The sequence below is a fragment of the Talpa europaea genome, assembly GCF_964194135.1.
Source record: "Talpa europaea genome assembly, chromosome: 16".
NCBI lineage: Eukaryota > Metazoa > Chordata > Mammalia > Eulipotyphla > Talpidae > Talpa > Talpa europaea.
In genome coordinates this window covers 47,339,358-47,357,244 of record NC_140084.1, presented here as the reverse complement: position 1 = coordinate 47,357,244, position 17,887 = coordinate 47,339,358, and the positions used below count along the sequence as shown (strand labels likewise).

The 17,887-nt window shown below is 62.8% G+C and overlaps 3 protein-coding genes across 3 annotated transcripts; 2 read left to right on the top strand and 1 right to left on the bottom strand.

The window, feature by feature from the left end:
- Positions 1-165: 165 nt before the first annotated feature.
- On the top strand, positions 166-9,452 carry SLC17A7 (solute carrier family 17 member 7; the record flags this gene model as incomplete). The annotated part of the gene is made up of 12 exons (XM_084256814.1): positions 166-227; positions 4,791-5,043; positions 5,965-6,083; positions 6,375-6,489; positions 6,568-6,655; positions 6,813-6,899; positions 6,990-7,132; positions 7,698-7,847; positions 7,985-8,117; positions 8,498-8,608; positions 8,807-8,934; positions 9,159-9,452. The coding sequence occupies 12 exons, from the start codon at positions 166-168 to the stop codon at positions 9,450-9,452; spliced, it is 1,683 nt and encodes a 560-aa protein (XP_084112940.1).
- A 1,391-nt stretch (positions 9,453-10,843) lies between these two features.
- Positions 10,844-13,060, bottom strand: GFY (golgi associated olfactory signaling regulator; the record flags this gene model as incomplete). Its single annotated transcript, XM_084256689.1, has 3 exons — positions 10,844-11,111; positions 11,575-11,748; positions 11,908-13,060. 3 exons carry the CDS (start codon positions 13,058-13,060, stop codon positions 10,912-10,914), a joined length of 1,527 nt encoding a protein of 508 aa, XP_084112815.1. The 3' UTR covers positions 10,844-10,911.
- Positions 13,061-15,737: 2,677 nt separating this feature from the next.
- On the top strand, positions 15,738-16,464 carry PTH2 (parathyroid hormone 2; the record flags this gene model as incomplete). Its single annotated transcript, XM_084257942.1, has 2 exons — positions 15,738-15,862; positions 16,290-16,464. The coding sequence occupies 2 exons, from the start codon at positions 15,738-15,740 to the stop codon at positions 16,462-16,464; spliced, it is 300 nt and encodes a 99-aa protein (XP_084114068.1).
- Positions 16,465-17,887: the final 1,423 nt, after the last annotated feature.

Genomic DNA, 17,887 nt, shown 5'->3' with positions numbered 1-17,887 from the left:
CCCCCGACGCCGAGTCCAGTGACAGCCCCCCGGCAGCCGGCGCTCACAGCCTCCTTCCCCCCGAGCGGAGCTGCGGGGCCGGCCGGGCCGGGGCGGACCCCGGGAACCCGGACACGGCCGCCCGGGCCCGCGGGCGGGGGGCTCGGCGGGGGGACCGGCGCCACCATGGAGTTCCGCCAGGAGGAGTTTCGGAAGCTAGCGGGACGCGCCCTCGGGAGGCTGCACCGGTGAGCGCGGTGGGGGTCCTGGGCGGGGGAGGGGTCCAGGGTCGGGGGGGGGGGCATTGCTTCCCACCTGGGCGCAGACGGACAGCTGGGCAGGAGACACCGGCGGATGAGTGGGATCCACCCATCTGACCAGTTTCGCCTCTCGGTCTCCGGCTGCGCCTCTCCCTGATCCAGCCTCTGTCTCCTCCAGCATCTCCTCTTTCATTTTTCTGCGCCCCACCCCACCCCAGTCTCTCTCCTTTTCTTTGGGACTATGCGTTTCCCTCTCTTTCGGCCTCTGACGCCCTCCCCCACTTCTGTATCTCTTCTGCTAGCTTCTCTCTGCCTCCTTTCTCCAGGTCTCTGTCCCTCTCTCTCCCGCTCTCACTAGCTCTCCATCAACACCTCTGCCGGGGGCTCTGTCCCCCTCTCTAGGTCTCTGACTCTATCCTTTTGGGTCCCTCTCCTCTCTGTCTCTCTCCCTGGATTGTTACCCCGCCCCCCACCCCAAGTCTCTCCATCTCTGTCTTGTCCAGTTTCTGACTCTCAGAGTGTTTAATCTGAAGCTAAAGCGGATTGGGGCCCACTGGTCCTTGTCCTTGGGGAGAGATCAGCAGGGAGGCAGAAATCAGGGTATCCTGGGTCTCTGGGGGAGAAGGGAGTTACCTGCCAAGTCCTGGGGTCGCTCTGACGTCCCAGAGGATTTTGGTTAGAGCTGAGAGAGCGATCCTCACAGCCAGGGAGATGACCCCAGTGACCTGTGTGTCCCCAGGGCAGTCTGGACACCTCCCTCTACTCTCTCACCCCCAACCCCAGCCCTGGCTCCAAGTCAGAGAAATTACTCAGCTGCGGAGAAGCCTAAAAATATCTGGCCACAGTGCGGGGAGGGGACGGCCCATCCCCATGGTGCCCCTGCGCTGGTCCCTTAGCCCCTGTCTCCTGGGCCCATGGCCTTGACCCCATCCTTGGTTGACCCTCCGCCTGTCTCACGAAGCCATGCAAGTCCTTTTCGGAGTCTACCACTGGTCCTTCTAGCTGAAAGTGTCCCCACCTTCGAGTAACAGGAGAGATGGGAATAGGGCTGGGCAGAAGGGAGGGGGCAGGAGGAGGGTGCTGTGATGGGGAGGTGGGGGGGTGCTGAGATAACCTCACCCCTTCTTTTCCCAATCTTCCAGCCCCATCCCCACCCTTTTTCTCGCCTCCTTTCACGAGTTTCTCAAAATACATCAGTGCGAAGTCAGGAGAGGGAGAGAGACGTGTTGTTGGAGGGGGCTGGGGTGGAGGCGGGAGGGACGGGTTCCTCAAGCCCCCTCCCTCAGTGGCTGCTTCTTATCTTCTCATGTGACTCCTTGGTCTGGCTCTGCCTTCCCTCACCTCTCTGAGCTACCCCCCACCCCAGCACCCTGAGACCCCAGAGTTCAGTACTCCCAGAACAGTAGCCAAGGACATGGAATTGGGAGAGTATTTACATCTGAATCCTGGGGTTCACTTGGAGGGTTGCAGAGAAGAGCAACATAACACCCTGATTGCCTTTAATCACTAAACAACCTGCGGAAACTGAGGCTTGGCCTGAGCAGGCAGAGAGATCAAAGGATGAGGAGAGATGCCTTCACTCCAAGCTGGTCAGCGCCCTCCGGAGCCTGGGAGGGGGCCTGAGGACGTTCCTCGAGAGGAGTGATGGAGTGGGTGGAGAACTCCCTCAGGCCAGGAAACAGATGGAACCCTTGGGACAAGGATATGGGGTTGGGGGGAGGCGATTCAGGAGAAATGTGGAGCCAAGCAAGGGGCGAAGCAATGCTGGGGGACAGGAAGGGCTCAGACGCCAGAGATGCTTTTGTTTGTGACCTTGGACTTCTGTTTTCTGAGCCTCGGTTTCTCCAGTTGTCTGATGGGAAGAGAAGGGGGAAGGGACCAGAGGGACACGGGGGAGCAGAGGCCCAGGGGACCTTACAGAGAGCCCAGCAGAAGCAGAGACCCAGAGCAGGGGGCACTGAGACACCCTCTTCATTTTGGTCCACTGTCCCCTCACCAGCCCAGACAGAGGCCCGGGTATCCAGAGGGGTGAGTGGTCCTCCATTCAGGCTCTCCTGATCCGTTCCTATCCTCTTCACAGCACTGGGGTGACCTTCATCTCTGCACCCCGTGTTCTTTTATCCTGAAATGATAGTCACGGTGTCCAGAATAGGCCTCCCCAAGACCTGCCGCTTTGGCATGTGGATTATTTCCTACTGAGGTCGGTCAGTCGAGCCGCTGTGGGCTCACAAGGAGCGGGGAGTCCTAGGAGAGGGAAATTGGGGGTCTTACCCAGGATTCAGGTTACCACTCAAAATACGCTTCCTTTCTGAATAACCTGTCTATATAGCAGGGCGGACATCTCCTCACAGAGCCCCTGTTCTTGGTCACGTGTGGCTTCCATCCTCGAAGCCCCCGGCCCCCATTCTACGCCTTAGCTTAGGGGATACACCTCGTCTTACCCCGTTCCCCAGACGCCTCCTGTCTATGTCCATTTCCAGTATGGATGAAATCAAACTGGTTCTCCCCTCCCCCCTAGCCCCCCTCTGATGGTCCCTCTGATTACTGGACAGCCTGAGAAGAGCCCAGAGGGGAAGTTGCCCCCTCCCGCCACGGCCATATTACCTTTGAAGTTCCCTTGTGCCCATTTCATAGACGTGGGCTACGGAGACCTCCCCTCCCCACCGAGCGCTGGCTCGCGGATCTGTGGACTCCGAGGAGAACAATGCAGATCAGATTTCCGGGGCTGCAATCACGCCCTGAGTTTCAGGGTCAAATAGCGTCGGAGAGCAACCTGGGTCAAAGCCGGCTCACATTGGCTGACACGGCCGGGTGGGCGGGGCGCCCCACCACACCGGTCGAGTCCCCCTGGGGGCTTCCCTCCCCCCCCCTCTCTGCTCTGTCTCCCCTCTCTCAGGGTCCCATTCCCCCTCCTGGGTTCTGTCCATTTCTTACCCCCCCACATCATTCTTTCCCCCACCCCTGTTTCTTAGCCCCCCTCCCAGTCTCCTTAAGTTCTGGAATGGGAGGGTGGCTGTGTTCTCTCATCTCTTCCACCCGCCTCCCCCCCCAACCGTCTGGCTGTTCTTTCCTCCCCCGTCCCAATCTCCCTCGCCTCCATCTGTTCTAGCCCCTTCCTGGGATCCAGCCCGGTCCCCTGGCTGCCTGGTGCCTCAGAGAGAGGCCGCACCTCACAAATCACATCCCCAGCCTGTCTCAGTCTCTTAGTCTCTCTCAAGCTCGGTGTCTGCATCTACCTTCTCTCTCCTGGCTTCTGTCCCCTCCCTCTCTGGGTCCTTGCCTTGCCTCTTCCTTCTTTTGGGGTCTCTGCCCATCTTATTCTCTTCCACTCTCCCTCTGGGTCTCTCTCTCTCTCTCTCCATCTCTTCGGATCCCCCCAGATCTCTCCCTCCTGTGTCTCTGACCCTCCTTCTCTCAACTTCTGCCCCCCTCCATCTCTGTCACCCTCCATACCTGTCTCAGGGCACCTCTCTCTCCCTGCAACCTCTCTCTGGCTTCGAGCTGGCCCTCCAAGTACCCTCTCTGTCATCACAGACTCAATCCTGGATCCAGAACAGGCGGGGGCGAGAGCCGTGCTGGGGACTGAGCCAATCCCCCTACTAGGACCATCTGTCCCTTGCCAGGACACCACCCGCCATTCCCCCTCCCTACCCCCTGGGCTGACAGCCTGAACTCAAGTTTCCCCAGGGATGTCCGGCTGGGCTGCAGGGTTGCAGAACCTGGACATCGCCCCACCCTGTCCCAGAGAATGGACTTCCAGTGGCTGAATCGAGTCAGCAGGCTGTCAGCCCCACACCTGGGGCCTGGAAGCTGGAAGGGCATGGGAGGAGGGAAGGAGGGTCGGTATATATAGCAGGCATGGCTGAGAAGCATCTGTTCTTTTGACACCTTTTGCTGAAGCATTTCCTTAGCGCCTTTTGCTTCCTCAAATAGACTCATCTAGGAGAGGGGGCTGGAGAGAGTCTCTGGGGTGGGGGTTGGGGGCACACAGGCTCTGGATTGCAAAGAGTAGTCTAGGGCCTGAAACTCCAGTGGAGGGGCTTCCCTTGGTGGTGCAGGGGCTAAAGTGTCAGCACTATCAAGCTGTCACCAGCCACTGCAACATGAGTTCAATCCCCAGCCAGGGAGCTGGCCCACATGGTGCAGCAGACCTCTCCTGTCTCCCCACTGCTCCCCTCAGCAGCGTATTTCAGTCAATCCACCTGTTCTGTTCCCCACTCTGTCTCTGGTGAATCCTCTCACCCCCCTACACCTCTGGGCTACACCCCAGTTCTTGTATGCATAAATACATCTTTAAAAACCCAACCCACCCACCAACCAACCAAACAGACTCCAATGGAGAGATGACAGGCTGGGGGAGAAGGGAATGAGGCCCTCCTTTGAGCGGGGAGGAGAGGGCAGGGGGCATGGAACTGATCTGAGGGAGCTGGAGACTGGGAGTCCACATCCTGCATCCTGCGGAGAGAAGGGAGCTAGGACCGGTCTCCTGTCTCATGAGGTGAAGGGGCTGGGGGCCTGATGTCCAAGTCTCTGACTCTTGCTTCTCCGCAGCCTTCTGGAGAAGCGGCAGGAAGGTGCAGAGACGCTGGAACTGAGTGCTGACGGGCGCCCGGTGACCACGCACACCCGCGACCCGCCGGTACTGGATTGCACCTGCTTTGGGCTCCCTCGCCGCTACATTATAGCCATCATGAGCGGTCTGGGCTTCTGCATCAGCTTTGGCATCCGCTGCAACCTCGGCGTGGCCATCGTGTCCATGGTCAATAACAGCACGACCCACCGCGGGGGCCACGTGGTGGTGCAGGTAGCCGCTGGAGCGATTCCGCGCCCTGCTTGCCCCTACGAGCGCCCACACCCCTGGTGACATCACGTGGGTCCCGGAGAAGTCCAGACCACGCCCCTTCAAATCACAACGGGGCGGGGGGCGGGGGCCCAGCTCATCGGTGCCGCCCCCTCCGCTGGATCCTAGCGTGGAAACCAGCCTCTGGGCGCGCCCCTTCCGAAGCCTCGCCCAGATCTAAATGAGGCCCCGCCCGAGAGAGTTCAAGTCCCTGATTTGAAAATGTAGACTGTTCCAGATTAGCTCCCCTAAGTGTGACCCCTGCTCCGTTTTGGGCGCCCTAGCAGCATTGCACCCCTGCTTCCCACACCGGACCCAGGGTCACATCTGCTTAATCCCAGTCCCCTCGCAGGCTCTCCTCTGAATTTCTGAAGTTGCTCTGCTGAGTCCCACTAGGTCTTCTCTGGCCCTTACCTATAGCCTCTCTTCCTCCCAGGCCATCTCCACTATTTTAATTTCAGTGTGGGCTGTGTCCCTACCTCAGAAAAAGCCCTGATTTGGACTGTGGTCTGCTTTGCCCCCTGATTCCGCCCAGTCGGCCTTTTTACCTATTTCTAGTCCCTGCCTAGATTCCCTCCAAATCATTCCGCAAACAGTTCGTAAGTCGGTTAGCAATGGAGAGAGAGCCCTGGCTCTCGCATAGGGTCCCCTAGATATTCACAGAGAGGGCAGGAGAGCAGGTAAAGTGGGTAAAGTGAGATTTCCGGGCGGCAACAGGCCCCGTTGCTAAGGTAGTGCGGCCCTAGCAACGTGGGGGCGCCGGGGGTGGGTGGGAGAGAGGGGATCCTTGCTGCTGATTGGTCCAGGGGCCGCCCGTGAGTGCTGATTGGCGGAGAGGCCGAGCCGGAGCAGGGCGGCGAGTTTGACGCGCCTTTTGGCCCACAGAAAGCTCAGTTCAACTGGGATCCCGAGACTGTCGGCCTCATCCACGGCTCCTTTTTCTGGGGCTACATTGTCACCCAGATTCCCGGAGGATTCATCTGTCAAAAATTCGCGGCCAACAGGTACGGGGTGGGGTCTGGGGGTGGGCGGGACCTGCTAGGGTGTGGGTGGCGTTGCAGGGTGTGGCTTTGCATTTTGGGGTACGCTCCTGGAAAGCTGGAGGACCCTGAGTTCGGGGACCGGGTCTTAAAGAAAGGCTGTGTTTGTGGTTGTGGAAGGTAGGAGTCACACAGAAAGTGGGGGCCCGGGCTTTAGGGGACGCAGAGTCTGGCCTCCGTGGGCAGGAAGGCTAGATTGCTAGGCATGGCGGGATCGCTGGAGCCTTTTGTGGGACCACGGACTCTTCCCGTCAGGGTTTTTGGCTTTGCCATTGTGGCTACATCCACATTAAACATGCTGATCCCCTCGGCGGCCCGCGTCCACTATGGCTGTGTCATCTTCGTGAGGATCCTGCAGGGGTTGGTGGAGGTAAATCCCGGCCCCATATGACCCCGCCCCCGGTCCGACCCCGCCTCTTCTCCTTGACCTGGGTTTTCTCCGCCTTAGGGGGTCACGTACCCCGCCTGCCACGGAATCTGGAGCAAATGGGCCCCGCCCTTAGAGCGGAGTCGCCTGGCGACAACAGCCTTTTGCGGTGAGAGGAGGGGGCGCCGGGTGTGCAGACTTGCGGATCCGAGGGTTGGGGGGAGCTGGGTCCCGGGGTCCCGGGTCTGAAGCAGGAGGGGCTGCGGGTGCGGGCTGAAGTGTCTGAGGAAGGGTGGGCTTGTCTCCCCCCCACGTCGTCCCCCTAGGTTCCTACGCTGGGGCGGTGGTCGCGATGCCTCTGGCCGGGGTCCTGGTGCAGTACTCGGGGTGGAGCTCCGTGTTCTACGTCTACGGTGAGGGGCCCAGACACCCGGGTCTGGGTGGCGCTGGGGCGCGGCGAGGCCGGTGGTCACCTCGCTTCCATCCCCTCCTGAACCCCCCAGGCAGTTTCGGGATCTTCTGGTACCTGTTCTGGCTGCTCGTCTCCTATGAGTCTCCGGCGCTGCACCCCAGCATTTCGGAGGAGGAGCGCAAGTACATCGAGGACGCCATCGGCGAGAGCGCCAAACTCATGAACCCCGTCACGGTTCGGGCTCCAGCCTGCGCGGGGTGGGGCGCGGTGGGGAGCCGAGAGATGGGCAGGTCGGAGGCCTTGAACTGGAGGAAGGGGGCGTTGAACCCGCGCAACGAGTAGCTCCGAGCGGCTTCCTGCCGGCTCTGGGGGAGGAGATGGGCTTGCGGGGGGGCGGCGTTAGAACCTGGAGGTGCCGGGCTAAAGCCGGGAGCCCCGGTCAGTGGGCGCCGAGGGCGGGCCGGGGTCGCTCGATGGGCGGGACCACGGCCCTGGTGGGGTGTGGTTAAAACCAGCAGCGGCCAGACCCGAACGCGGGGTTTCACTTAGATCTTGGGGGTGGATGAGGCTAGAATTAGGGGTCGTGAATTGAATGAAGAGACCCCTGGGTCCCTGAGGGTCATCGTGGGGTCCGGACACCCGCGAACTTGAGGGGTCCCTGCCTTCCTGAAGTGTCACCAGAGTCCTCAGAGGGTCAAAGTGAGGCCGGTCTGAGGAGCTGTAGTGGGGCCCCCGAAAGGGCAGGCAGAGCACCCTGCTCTGGTCTCTGCCTTAGCGGTCTGTCCTGCCGCCCCCACAGAAATTTAACACCCCTTGGCGGCGCTTCTTCACGTCCATGCCGGTCTACGCCATCATCGTGGCCAACTTCTGCCGCAGCTGGACGTTCTACCTGCTCCTTATCTCCCAGCCTGCTTACTTCGAAGAAGTGTTCGGCTTCGAGATCAGCAAGGTCGGGGGGCGGGGGGCAGGGGGCATGGCAGGGGCTGAAGCAGAAGGACCGGGATCCGAACCCCAAGCGGTTGGAACCCAGGGGCAGGGAGGCGGCCGCGGGCCCTGACCGCCCGCCCTCTTCTCCCGCGGGCGCAGGTGGGGCTGGTGTCGGCGTTGCCCCACTTGGTCATGACCATCATCGTGCCCATTGGCGGCCAGATCGCGGACTTCCTGAGAAGCCGCCGCATCATGTCCACCACCAACGTGCGCAAGCTGATGAACTGCGGGGGTGAGCGCGGAGCAGCCGGGCGGGGCGGGGCTCCGGGCGGGGCGGGGCGGTGGGCGTGGCCAAGGGAAAGCCCGGCTCGGGGCGGGGCCTCCACGGGGCGGGGCGGAGACGGGGAAGAGCTGGGCGTTGGGGAGGGAGTGGGGGGCCTGGCGGTGAAGTCTGCCTAAGGAGCGGGGCCAGAGGGAAGGGGTGAAGGTTCCAGGTGGGACCCGACCCTGCGTTTCCAGGGCCCCCCGGGGCCGTGGAACTCGTGGCGATCCTGGGCCGCGCGTCGGGGAGCTCAGGACTTGGGGAGCGCGGGCGCGGGGAGTCGGCTGCGGCGGGGACGGGTTGGAGGGGCGGCGTGGGGCCAGGGGCGCTCAGACGAGGCGGCCCCCTAGGTTTCGGCATGGAGGCCACGCTGCTGCTGGTGGTCGGCTACTCGCACTCCAAGGGCGTGGCCATCTCCTTCCTCGTCCTCGCCGTGGGCTTCAGCGGCTTCGCCATCTCCGGTGAGAACCGCGGGTCCGCCGCGTGGCGGTCTCTGGTCGGCCCTGTGGGGAGCTCTGCGGCGCAGGAAGGGGCCCTCCCAGGCCTCGCAGAAATGGGCTCCAAGAGCAGCGGGGTCCGGTGAGGCTGGGGGGGAGGCGGAGCGGGTCAGCGGCCGGCGCCCGCGGGAGATCCGGTGACTCCGCCTCCCTCCGCGCCAGGCTTCAACGTGAACCACCTGGACATCGCCCCGCGCTACGCCAGCATCCTCATGGGCATCTCCAACGGCGTGGGCACGTTGTCGGGCATGGTGTGCCCCATCATTGTGGGCGCCATGACTAAGCACAAGGTCTGTGTGGCACCTGACCCGCTTGCCCTCCAGATTTGTGTGTGGTCCCTGTCTGACGTGCCCGCCCGCCCTGAACTCACTGTCCCCCCTCTGGGTGCCTTTCAGGCTCTCTGATGGGTCCCCCGTCTGTCTCTGGCCTGTCTCCTCTTTGCAAGTTCTCTCCCCACCACTCCTGTTTCTCCCAGGGGACTCTGTGACCCCAGCCCCCTTCTGTCCCCCTGCAGACTCGGGAAGAGTGGCAGTATGTGTTCCTAATCGCCTCCCTGGTGCACTACGGGGGTGTCATCTTCTACGGGGTCTTCGCTTCTGGAGAGAAGCAGCCATGGGCAGAGCCTGAGGAGATGAGTGAAGAGAAATGTGGCTTCGTAGGCCATGACCAGCTGGCTGGCAGTGACGAGAGCGATATGGAGGATGAGGCTGAGCCCCCCGGAGCACCTCCTGCTCCTCCTCCTTCCTATGGGGCTACACACAGCACATTTCAGCCCCCAAGACCCCCACCCCCTGTCCGGGGCTACTGACCATGTGCCTCCCACTGAATGGCAGTTTCCAGGACCTCCATGCCACACATCTCTGGCCTGAATGACAGTGTCAAGGAGCCCCACTCCTCAGTCCAGCCTCAGGCCTAAGAAGCACTCTCCCTGGTTCCCCCTGCTGTCAAGCCCTCTTCCCCTCCTGAAGGCCTCTCAGGGGTAATGAAGCTGTAGAATGGCAGTTTCAAGGATACCCAAATTCCCCCAAAGGTTCCCTCTCCACTTGTTCTGCCTCAGTGGTTTCAAATCTCTCCTTTCAGGGCTTTATTTGGATGGACAGTTGAATCTCTTACTCTTGTGGTTTTGGGCACCTGCCCCCTTTTCCTTTAACCCCAGGGACTCTCAGGCTAACCCCTGTGATTTCTCAGCCCCCCTCTCCCTTCAGAAAAACTCAAGGTCTTCCTCTAGAAGTTTCAAATCTCTCTCAACTCTGCATTTTCCAGGTTGGGCTAACCAACCACCCATCCCCGCTGTTCTAGGGTTTGATTCTCACCAGCGTTTCTGAGGGAAAATGGCGGTTTCAAGTCCCCCCTTCACCTCTCCCTCCACTAGCAGAGTCTGCTGTTGCACCAAATTCCCCAGGACCTCCCTAGCTTAGCACAATGTCTAGGGGAGCAACCAAAATGGCGGTTTTAACGAAATGCTTCTTATCACCCCCATGCACTTTTTTCTGACACGGTTTTCAGGTCTAAATAGTGGCTGCTCGGCTCCATCAACGCAATGGTTTGAGCCACCAACCATTGAACGTCCCCATGGTGGTTTCAAGATGCCCTCATGCCCCCAATTCCTTGCACTTTATTCTCCTGGGTGGTTTCAAACTACCCTCATTTTCTCAGTGGCCATTTGTTGTGTCCCTCAGGGGCTAAATGACTCATGATCTGGGATCTTCCCCTCTCCGATGCCCCTTTTTCAGCTTAGAATTTGGGGAGCATATGCAGAAGTGACAGAATCCCAGGAATGGGAATGGGGAGAGGGGGAGGGGTGTTCTTTCCCAGGGCAGGTTTGTGTCTTTGTGTCTCTGTCTCTGTGATTGTAAATCCTGCCCTGCCCCACTCCCAATAAAATGCTTTGGTGGACACAGTCAGTGTCGTGGGGGTCACAAGAAGACCAGGCCCACCTCCTCCCTCAGACCCAGGCATCCAGGCCCCCAGCCCTTCTCCCTCAGGAGGCCCATCTCCTTCCTCCTCCTACCCCCCTCCCTCACACCCGGTATCCCCCCACCCCAGACTCCCTGCCCCCCCACTCAGGTGGTCAGAGGGTGTGTAACCGTGGGAACATGCGCTTTATTCGGCTTCAGCCGGTGTTCTCCGGTCACCGCGAAAGCATTCCTGTCTTGGACCCTCTATCCGAGAGGCCCACTATGTAGCAAAGCAGGCCTGGAGGACAGGACCTCTGGGACCTTCCTCTGTCTGGGGTTGGCGCAGATCTGGCGGGGCCCGAGCGGGGCTCACACGAAATTGTTGGGGAGCGTGGCTGGGGAGAGCGGCTCCAGGCGCTGGGGGCGGCCCCCGCGGGGCGGCGGGGGCAACTTGGGCGGCAGCGGGGGCGTGGGCGGTGGCTGCTTGGTGGAGATGTGTGAAGGGACCCAGGCGTCGGGCGCATAAAAGTAGAGGTCGTAGGGGTCCTTCGGAGTGTCCAAATGCATAACTGTGGGAGCAAAGAAGCGGGGTCACCCCCTGGCTGGCACGGGGTTGGCCGGCTCTGCAGCGCCGAGGGCCGGGGAGGAGGCGAGGGGGGATTCTGATCAGCCTTTCCAAGTGGGTTTTCAAGGGGGAGGGCGCCTGAGCAGGCGGGGAGCGTGGTCTCGCCCAAAGGGGGCGGAGCCTCCCGAAGGGGCGGGGAATGCGGGGCTCGCGCTCTAGGCAGGGGAGGGGCGGGGCTTGTGGGGGGTCTCTGGCTCCCCGCCAGCTGAGGAGCCCCCCACCCCGGGCAGGGGCGGGACGGGACGTGAACACGACACTGCTGAGAACTGGGAGGCCGGGCCTGGCCAGGGAAGGCTCAGAGCTCCTCTTGACCTTTCAAAGGGGGGGGGGGGTCTGTCCTTTTGGGTGGGGCACCCTAAAGTGCCAGGACAGGCGTGCAAAGGAGGGACGCCGTAAGGGTCGCTCACCCGGTTCGTCTCCGTCGTTCGGAAGCCGGTGGTGTGCGAAGGGCCGGTGCCGGCTGGCCCGGCGGTAGAGACACCACAGCAGCAGGAAAATGCCGATCAGCAGCCCGGTCCCCGCGAGGAACAGGCACAAGGCCCCGCCCGCCACGCCCCGGGGGCGTCCCACCAGAGTCACCCCTGAGGAAGGAGGCCCAGAGGATGAGCAATCGAAGCCCCCTACCCCCTTCTCCCTCCGACCCAGAGTTCGGGGCTACAGGCCCCTCTTCCCTCCGCCCGGAAGCCCCGGCTCCCAGCCCCTCCGCCCGCGGACCCGGGAGTGCGGTGCCAGCCCCTCACCGGTCTCCTCCACTCGCTCCACCACGATGATCGTGTTGACTCTCTCACCTCGGCCGCGCCTTTGGGGGGCCCGCGGAGTGGCGGGGGCCGGCTTATTTGGGGGCCCTGGAGGAGCAGGGGGGCCTACAATTCGGCCTGACGGAGGAGGGGTGTTGGGCCCTTTAGGGCTAGAGTTTTGGGGGACTGTCGGCTCGATGGTCCTGGAAGAATTCGAAGTGGGTAATTTAAGGAATTCGGGCTGGGTAGCTGCTGGGGTTTCTGGTTCGGGGTTCTGGGGCCGCTCATTTAGGGCAGTAGCTCCCTCCTTGAAGGGTGCAGGCGTTTCTGGGTGAAGACTAGCTGCGGTCTCCAGGCCAGAGGCCACGGGTGTCTCTGATGCATCTTCGTAGTGGGTTGTGGGGATTTCTGTTTGGGGAATTTCAGTAGGGCTGTGGGTTACATGGGATGCTGGGCCAGGGGTTTCAGTAGGGTCAGAATGGAGGCTCTGAGGGAATTCAGAGTTTGGGATGTCAGTGGCTTCCGGGTTGTGGGTTTCTGGAAAACTGGGGTGAAATGCGTTGGTGGGGTTAGGATTTGGGGTCTCAGGAGCTTCTGCATATGAAATTTCAGTGGAGTTAAGTTTGGCAGTCTCTGGGGATTCTTGGTGTAGAATCTGGGTAGGCTTCGGGTTTGAGTTTTCAATAAAAGTTAAATTAGCTTTGGGGGTCTCAGGGGACAGGGTAGGTGGAATTTCAGTTGGATCAGGTTGGGGGGTCTCGGAAGGTTCTGAATGTGTTGTTTTGGAGGGGTTAATTTGAGGGTTCTCCAGGGATTCTGATATTGAGGTGTTAAGTGACTTAGGCTGGGGGTTCTCAGGAGGCTCTGGGTGTGGGATTTCTGGGAGGTCAGGTCTGGGGGTCTCAGAGACGTCAAGGGGAGAGGGCTCAGGGGAAGCCACGTGAGGTGTCTTGGAGGGCTCTGGAGAGGCAGTCCCAGGGAATTCTGGGTCAGGAAGGTCCCGAGTGGAATTTTCAGAAGGGTGGGGGGAGGTTTCAGAGGGATGGCCCATCTCCGCGAAGCCCGCAGACGGTGAGGCCGAAGGGGCGGCCCTGGAACCCAGCGGAGCCAGGAGGAAGGCGAGGAGGAGGAGGAGAATCGGGCTGAAGGATTTCATGGCTCCGGGAGACGCCTGAGCTGCGGAGGGAGGGGGGAGCGGGAAGGAAGGGGTTAAGACCGGAAGCGCTGAGGAGCCCCTGGGGGCTCCGGGAGGGCACACGCGCGCGCGCACACACACACACACACACACACACACGGCCACGCCCACTGATCCCCAGGTAGACCTGGTCCCCAGCTCCGCTGGGCACCCGGGAAAGTTGCCTACTGCACCTCCCAGAAGGATGTGGGGCGCTCGCCGCGTAGCCAAGGGAGATTGAGGCGCGGGGCTTCCTGGGAGTCGTAGTTAATTTCCTCGTCGGTTTCTCCCACGGGGTCCCAGGAAAACTGGCAAAGAATGACCCCTCTCCACGCCCTTAAACCTCGTCGACTGGGACTTCGGAGGGTGCACACCTCGAGGGGACGCGGGAAAGCCTTCTTCCCCGAGCCCCGGGGCTCTTTGACCAGTTGTTTACTGAGCCTCCCCCAAGGGAGGAAGGAGTCTCAGGGGAAGACTTAGGGTGGGGGCAGACGCCAGGATCTGAGGGAGGAGGGGCTGGGGGTCTGGGCTCCAGGATCTGAGGGAGGAGGGGCTGGGGGTCTGGGCTCCAGGATCTGAGGGAGGAGGGGCTGGGGGCCTGGACCCTCGGGTGTGAGGGAGGAGGCTGGGGGTCTGGGCTCCAGGGCCTGAGGGAGGAGGCTGGGGGTCTGGACTCCAGGGCCTGAGGGAGGAGGGTGGGGGCCCCAACGCCTGGATCTGAGAGAGGAGGAAGACTCCAGGGTCTGGGCAGGAAGACTGCTGGGGATTCAGACTCCTGTGCCCTGAGGGTGGAGGCCTCTTTGGGTCTAAACTCCTGGTTATTCAGGGAGGTGAGGCCCAGATCAGATGCCTAGAATTTGGAGCAAAACGGAGGGGCTAGATTACAGAAGAGAATGGAGATAAGAGTCTAGAACTTCTGGGTCCTGAGGTAGAAGGGGTTTGGGAGCTCTGAGTCTTGGATCCTCCAGAGATAGGGGTGGAAGGGTCAGGATTCCTCTGCCTTTGGGGGAGAGAGCTGTGGGGGCAGCACTAGGTCTGTTTACTGAAGGTGAATGGAGATCTCAGGGCCTTGGGGGCTCACCTAGGGCAGAGATGCTTAAGTCTGTGGACAGGCGGAGGTGGGAAGAGCAGACACCTGGATGGGACAAGGTCACTCGGGGGCCGGGGGTGTCTTACCTGCTCCGTGGGGTCCGAGGTAACGGCAGATGTGCAGAGCTGGATGCAGAGCTGGGTGAATGCTGCAGAGTGACTCTGGGCGGGGCAGCAGGAGGTGGCATCCCCAGGGCCAGGGTGCTGCACCTGACCCCCTCCCCAGGGATCCTGGGAGCCTAGCAACGGGCTTGGACTCTTAAAGATACAGCGATAAAGGAAGCTGTCTCTGTTGTGGGGAAAGGAGTTAGAGACTGGGTGATCTGATGGAGCCATGTGCCCCAAAACCCAGCTTCCCTTTGAAACCAAGAGTCTCCTCCAAACCCAAGAACCCACATCCCTGCTACCCTCCCAATCCAAGACTCTGGTGTCTGTGTGAGCGTGTGCATGTGTAGGGGGGGCTGCTAGATTCTCAGTCCAGGAATTCAGGGCCCCAGCACCTCTTTCCCAGGAGTCCCCAAGTTCCTCTCCCTTCATTTCCTGTACCCAGAAACCCAGCCCCTGTTCCCCTCCTCTCTGGCGAGTTAGGAGTTGGCTTCCTGGGTCTTGTCAATCCCAGCACAGTTGGCCCCTGCCTCCTGGGACTTCCCAACCTTTGCCTGCTGTGCAGAGGGCACCCTCTTAAGGGCCAGTGTGTGTGTGTGTGTGGGGGGGGATTGGCTCTTCTCATTACACCACCCCCAAACTCCTCCCCAGGAAGGATTTGCACACAGGGCCTTTGCCCATCTCCACGCCCTCCTCTTCTAGGTCTCTACTTTTCTGACTCTGCCTGTCCCCTTCCCAGCCTTCACCCTCCGCCACCAGCGCCCTGTGCCTTCTCTTGTGCAACCCCCCCCCCTTCTTGATTCTCTCCCGACCCGGATTTATCTCTGGGTTCTCTGTCCAGGCTGGCTGTCCTTCCGTCCCCATCTGTCTGTGTTCCCTCCTCTCAGCCTCCGTCTGCCTCTCTTCTCCTCGCTCCCTTCCTGCTCATGTCTCCCTCTCGCTCCCTTCCTTCCTCTTCCCTTCTGCCACTGGCTTTGTCTTTCCTGCTCTCGGTGACTTTCTCATCTCTTTGTATCTGTTCCCCCCCCCCCAGTCGGTCCCCAATGGCTCCCCTTTTCTGTGTCTCTCTGGCTTCTGCTCTGAAGGTCCGTCCCCATCTCTATTTTTATCCCTCGGACACACCCCACGTCCCCTTCTCTGTCTGGCCCTCCCTCCACCGCAGGTCCCGGCTCCCGGTCCCAATTAGTTTGGTGGCCGCTACCGGTGGCAGGGCCCCCACCCCCGGGCTCCTCATTACCGCTGGCAGCTCCTAATGAGCCTGGGGGGGGCTGACCCCGCGCCCCCGGCCCCTGGTTTGCGTCACCGGCCGCTGCGGGGGCTGGGGCGGCAATATAAGGGGGCTGCCAGCCTCACCCGCCAAGCCCACTGCGCGGTAGGGGACCCTGCAAGTGGGTTTCATCAGGTGGGTGGATGGTGGGGCCCGGACGCGGACCCCACTGAGCCCGCCCCTGTCTGTCCACAGGTGATGGAGACCCGCCAGGTGCCCAGGGGCCTCCGGGTGCGGCTGCTGCTGCTGCTGCTGCTGCTGATCGTGCCCTGGGGCACCCCCACGGCCTCGGGCGTCGCCCTGCCCCCCGCGGGGGTCCTCAGGTACGTGCGGCGCCCAGGCTCCCCGTGGGGGGTGGCGACGCCGAGCCGTGGGGACAGACCCAGAGGGGAAGAGAGACCCAGAGAGGGGGGGCCGGGGCGGGCGGGGAAGCAGCAAAGGTACAGAAAGATGCCAGGACAGGCGTGGAGCGACTCGGAAGGAGTCAGGCCGAGCCCGGCCGCGCCGGGACACTCTGGCTGTGCGCCAGGCCGCGCGCCGGGGGCGGACCGGTGCCTCGGCTGGGTCGCGGGGCTCGGGGAGCTCCCGCCGGGCGAGGAGAGACAGAGACGCCCCCGCACCGAGAGATCGAGACCGAGCCGGCCGCCCCAGCCGGGGCAGGAGCCGGGCTCGGGGTCGGCCCGCGGGGGGGGCCGGCGGCGCGCGCGAGGGGCCCGGGCGCGCGGTCACCGCTCTCCGCCTCTCCCGCAGCCTCCGCACCGCGGGCCGCGCCTGGGCGGGGGCGGCCGCCCCCCAGTCTCGGCGGAGCCTGGCGCTGGCGGACGACGCGGCTTTCCGGGAGCGCGCGCGGCTGCGGGCCGCCCTCGAGCGCCGCCACTGGCTGAACTCGTACATGCACAAGCTGCTGGTGCTCGACGCGCCCTGAGCCCCGCCCGCCCCAATAAACAGCCGCTGTGCGCCCCGACTCGGCCTCCTTCTTGCGCCGCCGGGGTTTCGGGGTGGGGTGGGGAGCGGGGCTGCGGCGGCCGCTGCGGGGTCTCGCTCCGCGGCCCCCTCTCTTCTCTCCTGTCGTCTTTGCCTCGCGCCCGTCCTCTCTCCCGCGCGGCTCGCCCCTGCGCACCCCGCCGGCGGCGCCCCCTGCACGCCGCGCCCCCTCCCTGCCCACCCTCGTCCTGCGGCCACCCCGTCCCTGTCCGCTGGGTTCTCGGCCCCCCAGTTTGGCGGGTCTCCGGGGCGGCTCCTCCTCTCGGGGCCTCTGTCCATCTTCTGGCGCCCTGGCTCCCCAAAGCGCTTCCTTCCTTTGTGAAGCACCTTTTCCCTCTGCCTCCCCGCGTCCCCCCGTCTCCCGCCCCCCCCGCCCGCTCTCTCCTCATCCTGTCTGCTCTCGCTGTCTCTGCTCTCCCGTCTCTTCCCGAACTCTCCCTCGGTGCCGTGGGAGGATGGGGGCCCTGGTGGGAGACGCGCCTGCCCCCGCTCCGGGCGGGCTGTGTGGCCCCGGGAAGCGCTTCGCAAGCCTCTGGCTTCTTCCCGTCCCCCCCGCCCGACCAGGTGCACCGTGAGGAGACGCTCGCGGCGCCCCGCGCGAGGCGAAAGGCTTTTCTCAGACAGGGTTTCCCGCCCGTTTCTCAGCGGCCTCCCGCGGCCTCTCCGGGGTTTCCTGACTGCGCCTTCCCGGGGCCTTCGGGGCGCCAGGCTGGGCGGGAAGAGAGGCGAGGGGCCGCCGGGCGTCAGGCTCGGGGGGGGGGGCGGGAGAGGGGGACTCGGGGCCGCGGCGAGCGAGCGAGCCGCCCGCCAGATCCTGCCCCTCTCCCGGGGCGGGTCAGCGCCAGCCCCGCCCCCCAACGGCGACCATGGCAACGCACCCCAGGGCCCGGCTGGGGCGTGCGCGCCCGGCGCGGCTTGCGGACCGCGCTCTGATTGGTCGAGAGGGCGGAGCTGGGCGTGTCGGCGCGCGGGGGGCGGGGCCGGGCGGGGCCAGGTCTCCCGTTACTTGCATTCTGGGAGGCGGACGGCGCCCTAATTGGCCCTCTGGCTGGGGGGCTGGGGGGCAGGGAGGCGAGAGGGGGGCTGTTTCTCCCGAACAATGATAAACTGTATTTCTCAAAACTCTCCGAAGTTGGTCACATTTTACAGTGTAGGGTAACCAGATGCCGAAAGTCCGGTTATGTTTTGGGGTCCTCATCCTCTCCCACCTGGGCCAGACCCTGGCCCCTCTCTTTATGCTCCCCCCCCTTCATGGCACTTGCCCCCATCTCTGGTCTCACCACCCTCAAGCCTCAAACCCTTTCCCGGCTCCAAATCTTTTTCAGCCCCAGCTATATGGTGCTGTCTCTGACTCTCCACGGAGG